The sequence below is a fragment of the Pan paniscus genome, chromosome 2 (assembly GCF_029289425.2).
Source record: "Pan paniscus chromosome 2, NHGRI_mPanPan1-v2.0_pri, whole genome shotgun sequence".
Lineage (NCBI taxonomy): Eukaryota > Metazoa > Chordata > Mammalia > Primates > Hominidae > Pan > Pan paniscus.
In genome coordinates, this window is record NC_085926.1 from 118,054,269 (window position 1) to 118,071,339 (window position 17,071).

At 41.2% G+C, this 17,071-nt stretch overlaps 1 protein-coding gene across 2 annotated transcripts in view; it reads right to left on the bottom strand.

Annotated features, from left to right (window-relative positions):
• The window catches only part of GSK3B (glycogen synthase kinase 3 beta), a 266,798-nt gene extending 251,185 nt beyond the window's left edge, over window positions 1-15,613 (bottom strand). The window contains exon 1 of one of the 2 annotated variants that reach the window (XM_003825159.6): window positions 14,437-15,613. In XM_003825159.6, the coding sequence (XP_003825207.1) occupies window positions 14,437-14,524 (88 nt within the window). In that variant the 5' untranslated portion in view covers window positions 14,525-15,613. The remainder of the gene's footprint in view (window positions 1-14,436) is intronic. The other variant, XM_003825160.6, reaches the window with a different exon arrangement.
• Between the last annotated feature and the right edge of the window lie 1,458 nt (window positions 15,614-17,071).

Here is a 17,071-nt window from a genome sequence, read left to right on the forward strand (position 1 = left end):
TTTTTCTTTTTGAGACAGTCTCGCTGTCTCGCCCAGGCTGGAGTACAGTGGCATGGTATCAGCTCACTGCAACCTCTGCTTTCCCAGGTTCAAATGATTCTCCTGCCTCAGCCTCCCGTGTAGCTGGGATTACAAGCATGCACCACCATGCCCAGCTAATTTTTGTATTTTTGGTAGAGACAGGGTTTCACCATGTTGGCCAGGGTGGTCTCGAACTCCTGATCTCAGGGATCCGCCCCTCCTCAGTCTCCCTCTGGGAGGGATTACAGACATGAGCCACTGCACCTGGCCTGTCTCCTCTATCCTTTGAAAAAGCACAGCTCTCCTTTAATTTTCTACAACCTGACAGGAAATTACACACACACACACACACACACACACACACACATTTTTTTTTTTAATAAGTAGACTACTGCCACAAGTAGATACATATTAAACATTTTTTTCTTTTTGAGACAGTCTTGCTCTCTCGCCCAGGCTGGAGTGCAGTAGTGCGGTATCGGCTCATTGCAACCTCCATTTCCCAGGTCCAAACGATTCTCCTGCCTTAGCCTCCCTAGTAGCTAGAATTACAGGCACCTGCCACTGTACCCGGCTAATTTTTGTATTTTTAGTAGATACGAGGTTTCACCATGCTGCTCAGGCTGGTCTCGAACTCCTGACCTCAAGTGATCCACCCATCTCAGCCTTCCAAAGTACTGGGATTACAGGAGTGAGCCACCGCACCCGGCCTATATAAACATATTTTTTAAAGGCCTCAGAGTCTCTCAGTAAAAGTTATTCCTGATGTTCAACTGAATTTAAATAGAATTATACCTTGTTCTTTAGTAAATCCTCTTGGTTCAAGAAGGGCATAACAAGTATTTGCTACTTACAGAGAAAGTAAATTTCTTCCATGTCTAAGAATTGTACCCTATACCAGCCAAACATCTCACAATGCACACATTTAATCACAGAAGGAAATACCATGCTGATATGTGGAAAGCAATTTATTTTTCAAAACCAAATACAAAAAGTCATATTCGACCACTATTTAAGAATTTGTATTATGGCCAGGTGAGGTGGCACACACCTGCAATCCCAGCACTTTGAGAGACCAAGGTGGATGGACTGAGCTCAGGAATTCGAGACCAGCCTGGGTAATATAGCAAAATCTCGTCTCTACAAAAAATACAAAAATGAGCCAGGCATGGTGGCGCACTCCTGTGGACCCAACTAATGTGGATGCTGAGGTGGGAGGATTGCTTGAGCCCAGGAGGTTGAGGCTGCAGTGAGCCAAGATCACACCACTGCACTACAATCTGATCAACAGAGCAAGATTCTGTCTCCAAAAAAGGTGGGAGGAGGGGGAGGGAAGAAGAAGGAAGACGAAGGAGGAAGGAAGAAGGAAGACGAAGGACGAAGGAGGAAGGAGGAAGGAGGAAGGAAGAAGGTAGAAGGTAGAAGGAAGAAGGAGAAGACGACGACACTCTTTCCTCTAATAAAAAAAAAAAAGAAGTTGTATTATTTAGCAATAGAAACCCTATTGTTTATTAATATTTCTCACCCTCTCTGGGAAAGCTCTAGAACTGACATACTAACATATCAAACAAACAAACATCATCTTAAAGACCCAAAAAGAGGTCTTGTAAAAATTAGTTTCGGCCAGGTGCAGTGGCTCATGCCTGTAATCCCAGCACCTTGGGAGGCCAAAGCATCCAGATCATTTGAGGACAGGAGTTTGAGACCAGCCTGGCCAGCATTGTGAAACCCTGCCTCTACTAAAAATACAAAAATTAGCCAGGCGTGGTGGTGGACACCTATAATCCCAGCTACTCGGGAGGCTGAAGCATGAGAATTGCTTGAACCTGGGAGGCGGAGATTGCAGTGAGCCAAATCACGCCACTGCACTCCATCCTGGGCAATACAGCAAGACTCAGTCTCAAAAAAAAAAAAAAAAAAATTACAGTTTCACAACTCCCCCACAATACAATTACATACCTAAGTACATCCATGTCGAAAAGACTTCTCATATTTAAATATTGTCTGTTTACTTTATTCTTTTGCAGAGTAAGCTACTTGGTGAAAGGAAAGAAATTGAACTGTCAGGTTTCACTGTTATAAATCTCTCTTCAGTCCTTACCCACTCCAAATAAAATAATGTAAGGGGATACCGTAGTAGCGTCATATGCTCAATGTTTCAAAGGTACTGTGCTTACCAACCAGTGCAACCTAGCACCCAAGTCCTTTCTTTCAGTCATCCATCCAAAGATTTCAGAGCCACTCAGTGCTAAGCGCACAGTGCAACAGAAGTGTCTGTATACTCTATGTCTCTTTCCTTTCCCTACTATCATTCCTTCACATTTAAGAAAAAAAAAAAAAAACAGGGTCGGGCACGGTGGCTCACACCTGTAATCCCAACACATTGGGAGGCAGGCGGATCACAAGATCAGGAGATAGAGACCATCCTGGCCAACATGGTGAAACCCTGTCTCTCCTAAAAATACAAAAACTAGCTGGGCGTGGTGGTGCATGCCTGTAGTCCCAGCTACTGGGGAGGCTGAGGCAGGAGAATCGCTTGAACCCAGGAGGTGGAGGTTGCAGTGAGCCAAGATCGCGCCACTGCACTCCAGCCTGGCAACAGAGCGAGACTCCATCTCAAACAAACAAACAAACAAAACACAAATTTAACTTAATTTCTTACATCAAAACTTAAATGTTCCTAGAAACATCAGCAATAGCTTGGTGACCTGTAAACTATCATACCACTAGACACCATATCACATGACAAACTGCCTTCAACTAGAATATGTACTAAGTGACCCAATACAAAAAGGACTGTGCTCCACACTGCAGAAAATACAAAGATGCATAAAATATTTTTATGTCATGTTGGAACTTATGATCTCCTACGGAGAAACAAGACACATTAACAAGAATACAAAGAAGAACATTAGAAGGGTCACAGAGAGTGCTGAAGGAGTTATATGAAAGTGAATTTCATGCCTTGAGATAAGCATGAATGACTAAAGAGGTGGCATTTGAGACTGAAAGCCAGCTAAGGTCTTTGAAACAGCAAGGGGAAATAATATATGACAAAGAATATTTGCATCGAAAAAATTCCACGGAGGCCAAGGCAATCATGGTAAGGACAACACCTAATTATCTTAACAGCAAAAATTTAAATACCTATTTTAACAGTTTTACTAAAATAAGGGTGGAAAGAATCACTACCCACCCTACAGCAAGCCCCCTTCTGAAAAACATAACAATTTTCAACCTCTTTTAAATCTCAAAATAAGCTGAAAACATGATTAAAAACAAAGGCATAAATCAATGAAGTGTTTTTAAACCACACACACCTTTTCTATTACTTAAGAATAACAAAAATAATATAATTCCTGGACAAAATTCTAAGCCTGCACTGTCCAATACAATAACCACTAGCAACATGTAGCTAATGAACACTTGAAATGTGGCTAGCCCAAATTAGTATGTTTTTTTTTTGTTTGTTTGTTTTTTGTTTTTTTTTTTTTGAGAAAGAGTCTCGCTGTGTCACCCAGGCTGGAGTGCAGTGACACAATCTCGGCTCACTGCAACCTCTGCCTCCCAGGTTCAAGCAATTCTCTGCCTCAGCCTCCCAAGTAGCTGGGATTATAGGCGTCTGCCACCACGCCCAGCTAATTTTCGTATTTTTAGTAGAGACGGGGTTTCACCATCTTGGCCAGGTTGGTCTTGAACTCCTGACCTCGTGATCCACCCGCCTCGGTCTCCCAATGTGCTGGGATTACAGGCATGAGCCACCACGCCCAGCCCCCAAATTAGTATGTTCTTTAAGTGTAAAACACTCACTAGGTTATAAAGATTTACTACCCAAAAAAAGAATGTAAAATATCTCAATAATTTTTATATTGATTACATCTTGATATATTATTAGTTTAGATACACTAGGTTAAATAAAATATATTACTAGAATTAATTTCACTTGTGTCTATTTTTCAAAGTGGTTCATAGAAAATTAAAATTACATATATAATTCACCTTTTTGGCTTATATAATATTTCTTCTGAATAGCTCTAGTCTAAACAATTACTTAATATTAATATTTTTCAGATTTTGTACTTGCCTCATGTTTGCATGGTAATCACTTAATAAAATGATACAAAGTAACCTTCCAACATCTATTTCTCAGTATCTAGATACTGCAAGGGTGAGGGTATCTGCCCAAAAAGTATATAGCTTCTTAACTGCCCTTTTGGAACAAATATGGAAAAAAACGATGAACAACTTTTCCAGGTATATTTATCAAACAGTTATCAGATAAGAACTATTCAACTAACAAACAAATCATGGGATTTCCATACAATGAAATGTTATTTAGAGATATGGGATCCAGGAAACTGGAGAGCCAACCCTGAAGAGCAGCGAAAGAAGTCAGAGGATGACAGCTGTACAACGGGGCCTGGAGAACAACCAGATCAGATCCCAGCAGTTGGACGAGGGCTCCAGGAAAAAGGACACTCCAGGAAAAGAAAGGGGCAGGAGGCAGGTAGAAATCCAGAGAATGTCTGATAAATTGGTACATTTGGGGGGAAGAATTGAGATTATAATTATTACAAACAGTATTAAAAAAAAAGAAAGAAAATGGCAACAATAAAGTCTAAAAAAATTAAAAGCAAAGGAAAAAATGTGACTGTCACTTTGAAACAGCTTAATAGCTCCTTAACACTTTAAACAGAGAGTTACCATATCACCCAGCCATTCCACTACTTAGGTATATACCCCAAAAGATCTGAAAACATATGTCCACACAAAAACTTGCACACAAATGTTCACAGCAGCATATTCATACTAGTCAAAAAGCAGAAACAACCCAAATGTCCATCAACTAATAAACAAATCGCAGGATTTCCATACAATGAAATGTTATTCAGCAATAAAAAGGAATGAAGTACTAATACATGCTATAACATGGGAGAAAGAAAACAGTCATAAATGGCCATGTATTACATAAATCCATTTATATGAAATGTCCAGAACAGGCAAATCTATAAAGACAGAGAGTAAATTAGTGGTTGCCTAGAGCTGTGGGGAAGGGGAACATAGGGAATGGCTGCTAATGGGTATAAGCTTTATCTCTGAAATGATAAAAGTGCTCTAAAATTAGATGGTTGGGATGGTTACACAAGTCTATGAACACCTGAGTAATGAAAAAATGAATGTTACGGTATGTGAATTATATCTCAATAAAGCTATTCTCATAAGGAAATGTGATCACTGTATACTACTTGTTTCTACATAGAATACTGTTCCATGTCTATATACTGAGAATAATTTGAATAATAATTTAAATAAATAATAGTTTTTAAATAGTGGCATAATTATATCAGTATGAAAGCAAAAGGGAGATGGGCATGACAATAAATGATGTCTACCACAATAAGACAAAAAAATTAATTTTAAGAAATAGATAAAAAGCATATAATTAAAAATATGACAAAAACTACTAGAGGAAACAGCTGTCATAGCCAATGTTGCTTCTAAGAAGTAGGACTGGAGGACAGAAGATTACTTTCCATCATAAGCCCTTCTGCACTATTTGATTTCTTTAAATCATATATTCCTTTATAAAAGTAATTTTTATTCAACAACTAAGGGGTGCTTGATTTAGGAGCAGAATGAAACCATATGCTCTTAAAGAGGTAAAAGGTACAGGCTTCATTGACACTGACGCACTCTGCGCCTCTGATCTCTCAAGAGAACAGGTTTTCTCATCTAAGATGTTAGAAAAATAGAAAGTTAAAAAATTATCCTTTGTCTTTTTCTTTACTATGAAATAAACGTCTATTTTAAATGTGCTATTAATTGTTCATTGGTTAAGACTATTAACATTTTACCTCTAATTGCCACGAGAGGAGCTCTGTCATCTTTGCACTTATTCTCCAACTAACTTATATTTAGAGAAATAAGTATTTACTAATTTAATAGGTTAAAAAATAGCAATTTTCTAGAGTTACTGATTTAAATTTGTTTTAATTCTAACACTTCTGCTAAAGCTATTGTTAATTTATGTATGTATACACAAAATGCAAGTCTACTATAGAAATCATTAATCCGTAAAGATTCAGAATACCTATGAAAGGACACATAAGAAATTGTAATGCCAGTGGTCTCCAGGAAAGAGAACTGGTTGTTGCAGAGCAGGAGAGAAGACTTCACTGAATATCTTTAAAATTTTGAACCATGTGAGTAAATTACATTTTTTAAAATTGAAAGCAAAATAGGTAAATAAAACATGCAATTATCTGGCACACCGCACTCAATAATTACTGCTGTTATTACCATATATTATGAGAATATGATATACAGTACATTGCTCTTCTATATACATGTAATTATATCTTATTATTAAAACTCTACCAACTCAAAGCTTCCCCCTTTCCTTCATAATGTAAGTAATGTATAGAATGTGAAAACCCTGAATTCCACTAGGGCAAATGTCCCTGCAAATACTATCAGTCTGATGTCAGACATAATTCCAGTACCCCCAACTCTTCAGGTGCTCACACCACATACTCAAAATCTAGCATTAGAAATTCAATTGACTCAACTCAATAACTTCAACACAGGTCATGAAGAAAGTGTTAATCAATTAAAATTAACTGATTTTGCTGCACTTTGCGAGGCTGAGGCCAGCAGATTGCCTGAGGTCAGGAGTTCAGGACTAGTCTGGCCAACATGGTGAAACCCCATCTCTACTACAAATACAAAAAAATTAGCGGGGAATGGTGGCATATGCCTGTAATCCCAGCTACTCAGGAGGCTGAGGCAGGGGAATTCCTTGAACCAGGGAGGTGGCGGTTGCAGTGAGCCAAGATTGTGCCACTGCACTCCAGCCTGGGCGACACAGTGACATTCCGTCTCGAGAAAAAAAAAAAAGTATTAACTAATTTTATAAAATAACAGGAAGCAGACAGTGTTGCATTTAAATAAGATACCTTTCCTTGGAAAAAAACCTAAATCACCCAACCTTTCTAGTTATATTAGCCAATTAAGCCCCTAAGAATTTCTCAGACCTCCAAAAGAAAAACTACTTTGCCACTATCACCCTTTTTCTTCAGCCTAACAATTAAGATACCCAGCTTTTCAATTCTCACAGGCCATAAATGTATCTAGAAAAGTTCCTCTCTACATAGCTATTCATAATTCATAAGAAAGCTTAAATGACTCCATGCAGTGCCTTCTAAGCAGTCCACAAACAAAAGGTACAAGCCAGCCAAAATCCAAGCAGCAATTCCATATATACTAAGGAGGAAAAAAAAAAAAAAAAAAACAGAAATAGTAAGACAACAAATCTTAAATCAGATAAAACTCTGCTGTGGAGTTAATAAATGTAGATGGACAATGGAAGAAAGAGTTGGAAACAATACCCTGGGCTAGCACACCAAAGACTTTAGTACCTTTATCCATACTGCTGAAATCCAACTAGAAGATGGTGAATCAGACAGAGGTGACCCAGTTCTCTTCATCACTTCAGTGATCAACAAATTACAGATATTTTATGTAGTTTATGCAGAAGCCCAGGTTTCCACAAGAGATTTTTCTGCCTCCTGCCTCTTTAAGAGAGAATTAATATTCTCGGATGGGTGCAGTGGCTCATGACTGTAATCATGGATTGCTTGATTCCAGGAGTTCAAGACCAGCCTGGGCAAGATGGCGAAACCCCCTCTCTATAAAAACTACAAAAACTAGCCAGGCATGTTGGTGCATGCCTATAGTCCCAGTTACTCCAGAGGTTGAGGTTAAAAGATCACCCGAGCCCAGGAGGCAGAGGCTGCAGTGAGCCAAGACTGTTCCACTGCACTCCAGGCTAGGCATAGGCAACACAGCGAGACCCTGTCTCCAAAAAAAAAAAAAAAATTTCTCTGGGTGAACATTTTCAACAATTATCAGAATGATTTACCCTGGAACTATATGAACCTACATACCCTACATACACTAAGTAATCCCAATATGCTTGTTTCCCCGAATCATCCATTCTTTTCAGTAGCATAATGCTTAATCAGTACCTATCCATTCCCCTGATCTGTGATTTCAAAAAAACCCAGACAACTCAATGAATTACAACTATATGTTAAATAATAACAAGGAACCATTAATAAAAGCCTGAAAACTAACCTATGAGCAAAGTTTACACTCCATTTGTCTGCAGATATTAGCTGCTCAGGAGCACTTCTGGTTTACTGTCAATTACCAGCCAATTCCAATAAGGTGAGATTCCAAATAACGCAATTCCACATTGATGCACAGCTGTTATTCTTCGGGAAAACTAAATTAGAAACACAATTTAGTTCGGCCACGTGTGGTGGTTCACGCCTGTAATCCCAGCACTTTGGGAGGCCGAGGTGGGAAGATCACAAGGTCAGGATTTTGAGACCAGCCTGGCCAACACAGTGAAACTCCGTCTCTACTAAAAATACAAAAAATTAGCCAGGTGTGGTGGCAGGCACCTGTAATCCCAACTACTTGGGAGGCTGAGGCAGGAAAATCGCTTGAACCTGGGTGGCAGAGGTTGCAGTAAGCCCAGATCACGCCATGGCACTCCAGCCCAGGAAACAGTGCGAGACTCCATCTCAAAAAAAAAAAAGTGTACTTTTTATTACTGAATTGATTTGAAATAAGAATCAAGAAATTAACCTTAGACCATGTTATTAAGGGAACACGTTAAGGACTTGGCTTTGTGCTGTTGTTAACCATGGTACTCTGGAAATAAAAAGTTGGTTTGACAAAACTAGTTCCAAGACAAATACATCATTACTTCAAGTGATCAAACCAAACATGCTAGGAAAACTATTCAATACAAAAAATATAAGATTTAATCACTTATAAAATTGGAACCTGCACATTGTTTGGAAGTTGACCTCTCTTCCCAAAATATAAGCAAAAATGGTAAGGGGGATTATAAACTAAGAACCCAAATCGACTAAATTGTCTTTTGTTTTGTTTTTTTTTTGAGACGGAGTCTCTCTCTGTCGCCCAGGCTGGAGTGCAGTGGCACGATCTCAGCTCACTGCAATCTCCGCCTCATGGGTTCAAACGATCCTCCTGCCTCAGCCTCCTGAGTAGCTGGGACTACAGACGCACACCACCACGCCCCCGCTAATTTTTGTATTTTTAGTAGAGACGGGGTTTCCCCACGTTGGCCAGGATGGTCTTGATCTCCTGACCTCGTGATCCACCCGCCTCGGCCTCCCAAAGTGCTGGGATTACAGGCGTGAGCCACCGTGCCAGCCGAACTAAATTGTGTTTCTAAATCTTATACCACATCAAATGCATTACAGACACAAGTATATTGGAATAATTTACTAAAAATGTCCATTATGTACTGAGTATTAGCTCATTTTTAAAAAAATAGAAAACTCAATTACATAAAATGGAATATTCCTTTTTTATATAAATTTAAAGGCAGAAAATCTCAGGGAAAACAAACTGTTCTTTAACTCTACTCAGTTTTTCCTTGCTGTTCTATTCACACAGGTTTTTATATAAATATACATTTATACATTACACTCAACAAATTTCAAAAGCAATTTGATTTGTAGAACCAAGGATGATTTGTATAACTCAAGATAAAATGCCAAGAGTGCAACCTCCACTTTAATGAAAATGCTCTTCTTCTGAACAATGAAAATGCTTTTATTCTTGAAATCGGGGAAAACTCCCCTTCCACCACCACCACCCCACACACACACACACACACACAAAATCAGCTAGAAAATGATAAACATTCCAACAAATTAATTTACTTATGGTGATTATGTTCTTAGAAGAACAATATCCGGGGAACCCGGTTGGTCCTGTTAGTACCAACACACACTCTTGTCTCACCCACACAAGCGTTCTGCCCCTCCATTCTCCATTATAGGGTGGAGCATCACAAGAAGCACCACAATCTCACATCCTGTCTGTTATCTCCAACCCTGTCTCAACTTCATGGGTCTTATTTAAAAGTATGGAACTGTGACAATAGGGTCAACATATGCATGTTTCACAGCCCTCTCCATGCATAAAGTGCACACACAAATAGAGCTCTCCCACTCTTTAGACTCTGCTGCTGGAATAAAATCTCTGACTTTCCCAGCCTTGCTGTTTCTCCAAAATATTATCTCACACCTGCAACTCAATTCTAATATAAGGGCTACACAGTAAAGCGTGCAAGTACTGATTTTCAGCTGAACTTTGCCAATGAAATGAGAAGATGTCACCTCATTTTCTAAATGCAGTTCCCAATCAGCCATAAGGTGATTTGTGAATCACTGGGTTCCCTTGAAGTTTTTCCTTTTGCCTGTGACTTACTGTCACTTCAGAATTAGCATTCTACAGGTGCATGCAACAAGAAAGCACGCAATTCTTAAATATCTTAAACGTTTTAACAACTCTGGGGAAGTCGGGTTGGGAAATGACCGAAAATAAACTTCTGGTTTTCAGTCTCACACATGAACTCTTTTCCACATTAACACAGGATTATCAAGAAACGGACTAAACTCTAATAACTTAATTTTTAGATGTCATAAAGAGATTAAACTTCCCAGGGGAATACGGAAACTCTAAGTTGCTACCTACTCTTTGGCTTTAATCACCATACGACGTAATACTGCAGAATAATATGCAGCTACTATTATTCTCTCTTTGCTAATAGAAATTTTGATCTAAAAAAGCTTTATATGAGGAAACAAGTGATACAGACTTATTTTCATATTTCTAAATCTTATATTTAAGTATTAAACCTAAACAACTAGCTAAATTTTCTCCAATTGTATATACCAAAAGGATTACTAATATTTTAACCAAAAGTGCCACAAACAGTCCCTTACTTTCCCTATGGAGTAAAATATCATGTGATTCTAAAGAAAAACTTTATAAACATTTATTTAATTACATGTAAACTTGGAAGTGAACAAAAATGAAACATTGGTTTCACTATAGCAAGTAAAAAGTAGTATTTCAAATATACTGATTTAAATTTGGGATTAATGCCTAAACTCAACAAAAAGGGCAAAAAATACTTGTTATAAAATCAACTTTTAATTTCTTCTGGAGTCTTCACAAAGTGAAGGCTCTCAATACTTTATTCTTAGATAAATTTTGCATTTAAAATAATAGTAATAATCATTATTTATAAAAAACAAGTTTTAAGCATATATCAAAGATTAATGGCTACATATCTAAAATGTTACAGTCACAGTTTAGTCCCAAAAGTATTTTCATTGATCTGAAATAAGCCATCATGAAACTATTATAACCAGGTTTCAAGTGTGAGGCTTTTGAAGCTGTATATAAAAAAAAAAAAAAAAATTAGGACTTTGATGAGAAGCATTTAAATAAAAGCCCTTAGTTTACTGCTCCCGAATATAAATCCAACATCTTTAGGTGTAGAAAAATTAGAAACTATGCAATTAATAGACTAGGAAGTCAAATATCATTGCCAGTAACTAACTGCTGTCTGAATTTCAAGGGAACTTATTGTATATTAAATTTTAAGAAAGTGAACTCACCTACCCTCTCACCTCAGCACTTTCTCAATTTTCCCATTACAATTAACAATATAACTCAGCAGTCAAGTCTTCCAGGCCAGTAACATCAGAATTTATTTTTAACTCTTGACTCCTTCACAAATATTCCACTTCAGTCCAGTATGAAGTTCTGCCAGTTCTTCATTCACACTGTCTCTCAAACCTGTTCCTTTCACCCCACTTTCACATTTTACTTTATTCCCTCATGATTCACAACATACCCTACTAGCTCCCTAAAAAGGCTCTAGCATCTCTCTACTATAATTCACTAATTCAACTGCAAAAATCATCTTACATCTTATTCAGCAACCAACAATAAATCCAGATCTCTTCTGAATCTCAATCAAACTTGTACAGAACCCCTCTGCCCTCCATCAGCTAACTTTCTCTTATTTCTCAAATTCCATCTGTTCTTATGTTCTTATTTAGGCCCCTTTAATTCAGATTTGTCAACTTGATTATTGTCTCTCATGCAAAACTCACCATCTTTGTTCCTTGGTACACTCCTTCCACCTAGACCTTTCATGCTTTTCTACCAGTTCAAGTTACCACCTCCTTTAACATCAGTCCTAATACACCTTGTCCGCAGGAAGTCTTTCCTCTCCCAACCATCAGTCTCACCCCTTTACTCTTTGCCACTCTGAACGAATGATTCAATTTGTATTTTACAATCTTGCAGTCATCACGCTATTGTTTTAATTTTTTTTTCCCCATAGCCTCCCTCTACAACTAAAGGATAAGCTTTCGAGAGCAAAGACTACAATTTCTTATGTCTGTTTTCAACAGGGGTTCCTTAGAATGCTAGCATCCTAACAAATGCTTAAAGACTCCCCTTTCTTTTAAATGCTTTTAAAGTCAAAGCTGTCAAAAACACATAATTAACACTAAACTCCAACTTTTAAAATTCTAAATTGACCTATATGGTAATCGGAATTAAACATTTTCATCTATATATTTTACAAGAGTTACTCCATCCTTAGTTAGTATCTGTATTACCAAGAATTCAAGAGTCATTTTCAAAGAAAATCCTGAAAAGAAAATGAAAAGTCCCAAAATGTAGCATTATAATCTAGCATTACAGATCTCTGAAATAAAGCTAATAAATCAATTAGCTGAAATAGACTGACTGGTTTTCAAACTATATTACCAAGATGTAAAACATACAAACACTCCAGTACCACAAGAGGCTCTTAAGTAGCTATTATAAGATTTGTATCATCATAGCTGAAAATTACCCCGGAATTTTAAAATATTTTTCAAATGACTCCATGAAGTGCTTAGAAAGCACGACCCTTCCCTGAAAGATGCATAATCAGCTTTCCTCTTTACCTACCCGGGCATTCTCTACTTGCAAGCCACAGGAAAAAAAAAAATTAATTTTCAAAAATTATCTCTCATTCAGCTATTACCTAGACTACCCTGTTTCAGGCTAGTTCCCAAAGCCAACATGAATTGAAATCTTGAGTTCAACTAAAAGTGATCATTTTATGTTGCCTAAGAATATAATAAATTTCACATAACATCATGTTTTGCGTGTGTGTGGGTTCTTAAAATCTCAGTTCTTTAGTTCTCTCAGTTCTTCTAGGCAACAAATTAATTTGTCTTTGCCCTCATGATGCCCCTCTTTCCCACAATAAGGAAACAATATAGATATTTTTGTTAAATTCTGCAAGTATGTTTAAACAAGCTATCATTAAACACCACATGAACTTCTCCATAAATAGAGATACACTGGAACATTAGATACTTAGTATATATTAAACACTTCAAGAGCATACTTTTCAGCACAAACCCAGAACAAGAGTAGTCTATCCACAACCCTGAACACAGCCCAAATATCCCTATTATTTCTAGGACCATAGCCATCTGCAAAAGCCAAAATGGAAAGGACTAAATCCACATTCTTCTAACTAAATCCACAGTTATCTAAATATGATGGAAACTAACGCTAGAGTGTTTTAAATCGTCCTTTTTAAGGAACCCGCCAGAACATTTAACAGGTAATGAACGCAGTAGCACTCCAAAATTGAACTTAAATGTAATGAGCCAGTGACAACATTTAACTTAGTATTTGGCACTATGACAAAACAATCTCAATCAAAACTTGGACCTATTAATACTTCCAAGTTAACTTTTGATTAAACATAAATTATACGGTGGCAGGTTGGTAATGTCAAAACAGGAAGGTTAAGACATAACACATCAAACCACTTATCCAATTGAACACAAATGCATACAGAGATGTTACTGCTGCTAGGTATTTATTGGCTCCCACTAGTCCCTTCTAAAGAGAGAAATCAATGGCAGCCTCCAAATGTGAATGGTTACTGAGCAAGTTCATCCACAGGTTAAGAACAAATATTATGTGTAGTCATACAAACAAGAAAAAAATGTTGGGAGGGTGGGACATTTAACGTCTCTATTAAGTATATCAAACTATGATAACCCCTGAGACCTAAAATACTCTCTCATTCCAAATTCCAAAAATTCTGCAAATGTGCATATAATGGTTTAGTAATCAAATCTTGTCCTTCTCTTTATTCTAAAGGATGGGCAAGTAAACACTGTCATCACTACTTTAACGTGGAAACACTCGAGCACTTGATGAAACTGACTACCAACAGCAAGAAAAGTACAAGAAAGCAGTTTGAAATCGAATCATCCAAATAAATATCATATTATCTCAATTCAAGGTTAATGAGACCGGGGGAGGGGGTATGGGAGGAGTAAAAAGGGAGCTGCTTCATCCTTGACTGAAGATAGGTTTTGCCCTTTTCCATTGCCTGTTTATGAGGAGGTCTAATAATTTCAGATCCTGGTATTTCGAAGTTTCTTATTTTAAGGGCGAGGTGGAAAGGGGGTGTAAAATAAAATCAATACTCACTGCTAACTTTCATGCTGCCAAAAGCTGAAGGCTGCTGCACCGGCTTGCAGCTCTCCGCAAAGGAGGTGGTTCTGGGCCGCCCTGACATGATCACTCTCTTCGCGAATCACCTTTTCCTTCCTTCCTCCTTTTCTTCCTTTTGTCTTTATGTTGGGGTGTTAGGTTAACGATAAATGCAGCATTAAGTTCTCCCACAGAAGAAAAAGAAAAAGACTTCGTCCTCTTGGCTTTTCACTCCTTTTGTATACTATAAAAAACAAAACAAGCGATATATTTCTCCTTCAAGACAGATCGGCACGGATATTTAACATATAGATGATTTAGGACTTGGGAAAAAATACAATTCTTTCCCCTCCCTTTCCTGGGAGGAGAGAAAAGAGAGGGCAAATCCTAAAAAAATATGTATCACGTGAAACGGGGGCAAATACTTGATTGAAAATGAGTACTTCGAATATTATATTTTCCTCGGGGATTTTTTTTCCGAGTCAATGAAGAAGGGAAGCGGCGGAAGGATCACGAGTCTCACGCTTGAAGAGAAAGGGGGATGGGTAGGAGGGAGGGAGAGGGAGGGAGGGGGTGGCTCGGAGATGCGACGGGAAACGCTGCAGCTCCGGCAGCCGCGGGATCCGGCGGGCTGACGGCAGGGGCCCGGCGAACTAGAGGGCGGCGGAGTCGCGAGTCAGTCAGAGGCGGGCGGTGGCGGTGGCGGCGGCTCCTCTCCTCATTGCGCCAGGAGCAGCTGCAGGCGGCGGCTGGATCCAGCGGCCATGGCGGCGGCGGTGGCGGAGGCAGCTCCCTTCAGACCCCAGGCAGCGGCTCCTCGACTGTTCCCCATACGCCGGGGACATGGGAACCCGGCAACCGCTTCCGTCCCTCGGGGCCCCCTCCCCCGTCCGCGGCAACAGCTCGGCCGCCCTCCCGCCCCTCGGCTCTGCTCGGTGCCCGCTCAGGAAGTGTCCGCGCTTTGCCCCAGCCCAGAGCCCTGTCAGCGGCTGCGGGGCCGGCTCCTCCTCGCTTCCTTCCTTCCTTTGTCACTTGGCCCGGGCGGCGGCGGCACAAGCCCGCATTCGCCCGGGTCAGGGGCTGCTCTGTGTGAGGAGCGCTGTCTGCGCAGCCGCCTTGCACTTCCCCACTCCTCCTCCCCCCTCCTACTCGTCCTCCACCTCCTTCCTCCCCCACCCAGCCTTACACCGCCCAGCGCCCCGCCGCCCGCGTAACAGGCGTCTGGGAATCGCCGGCCGAGCCCCACGCTCGCCCGCTTCGGCTGGGAGCCGAAGCCCGAACGGAGCCAATCACGGACGTCGTTTGTTTGCGGCTCCTCCCGGAAAAAGCCGATCAGCCTGAGAAACCAATTAGAAAGTGACGCTGGGAAACCACGCCCAAAGAGCGGAAAATGCCGAAGGTAGCCGAACGGAAAGGGTGAATTCGCCTTGTTCGGTGGCTGGCTGGAGGAGACATTCGACAATGGCAACAGTGGCCAATCAGAGTCGCCGGCCCTTACGAAGAGGCTTGAAGAGTTGAGGACGGTGAAACCCAGAGACGCTGGTGAAACTGCACGGCTGGGCGCCGCCGCCGCTTTGTGATTGGCTGGAAAACTCCGCTGGGAGCGTACCTCCTTCGGTGATTGGTGAAGAGAAGGGGGCTTCCGAGGACAGTCTGGCCAGTCAGGACTTCCCCTCCCTCTCCAAGGTGGGGAGAAGAAAGCGAAGGGAGGGCGTCTATAAAGCGCTGTCTCATTGGCCTGAAGCTTAGGCGCTGGAGTTGGGGCAAAAGGGAGAGGGAGGGAGCCCGAAACTCGCGGCGGCGGCCAATCGGCTCTCACTGCCGTCCAATCGCAAGACCTAGCTGCAGTGTGATTGGCCTTCGGCCCCGGTCCCAGGAGCGGGGAGATGCCTGACTCGGGTAGTGGCTGACGACCCGACGGTTCGCCTGCGGCCGCCTCCAACAACGGTGGAAACCGCACACACGGACCGCGGGCCCTCGGTGCAGCAAATCGGAAAGTGCTGCGGTCGGCGGCCCTGGGCTCTGAGCGCTCAAGCGAGCAGAGGGGTGGAGGGGCTCTCCCCACCCACAGGAGGCTCTCGGCGGGGCGCAGCCAATTCTGCGCGCCCAAGGCCCCCCTCTGCCCTGGATCGCGTGTGCCGAGTGTCGGCCTCTTCCCCGAAAGGGCCAGACGGACCAAGGGGGCCTTCCCAGCCGGCTGCAAGCTCTCAGACGCTAAAATGGGAACAAAGCTTCCAGAAAGGCAGCGCCTTTGGGCGGCCGCGCCCCGCCCAGCCGCGGGGGCCATTGATACAGAGGCTTGCTGCGCTCGGTGTGCGCGGCCCGGCCGGGCCTCTGGAAACGCCCATGAGAAATGAGCTCATGCTGGATGCGCGCGCTCCTTGGGCGCAACTGCCCAGCGCAAAACGGGCCCCGAAAGCAGGTGAGGGGAAATGCCGTCAGGCCGGATATCCTGAAGCCTCCGAGGAAATGGGGGGGTCAGAGGAGCCCGTGGTAGCTTTGGATCTTTTGGAACTAGGGTGATCTATAAAAGTGCAGCTTGAGAAGATTTCATACGTAAGACCAGCGTCCATTGTTCTACCATAGAACCAGTTCCTTTGGTCTGCTTTAGAACAGTGAGGTATGGCTACGT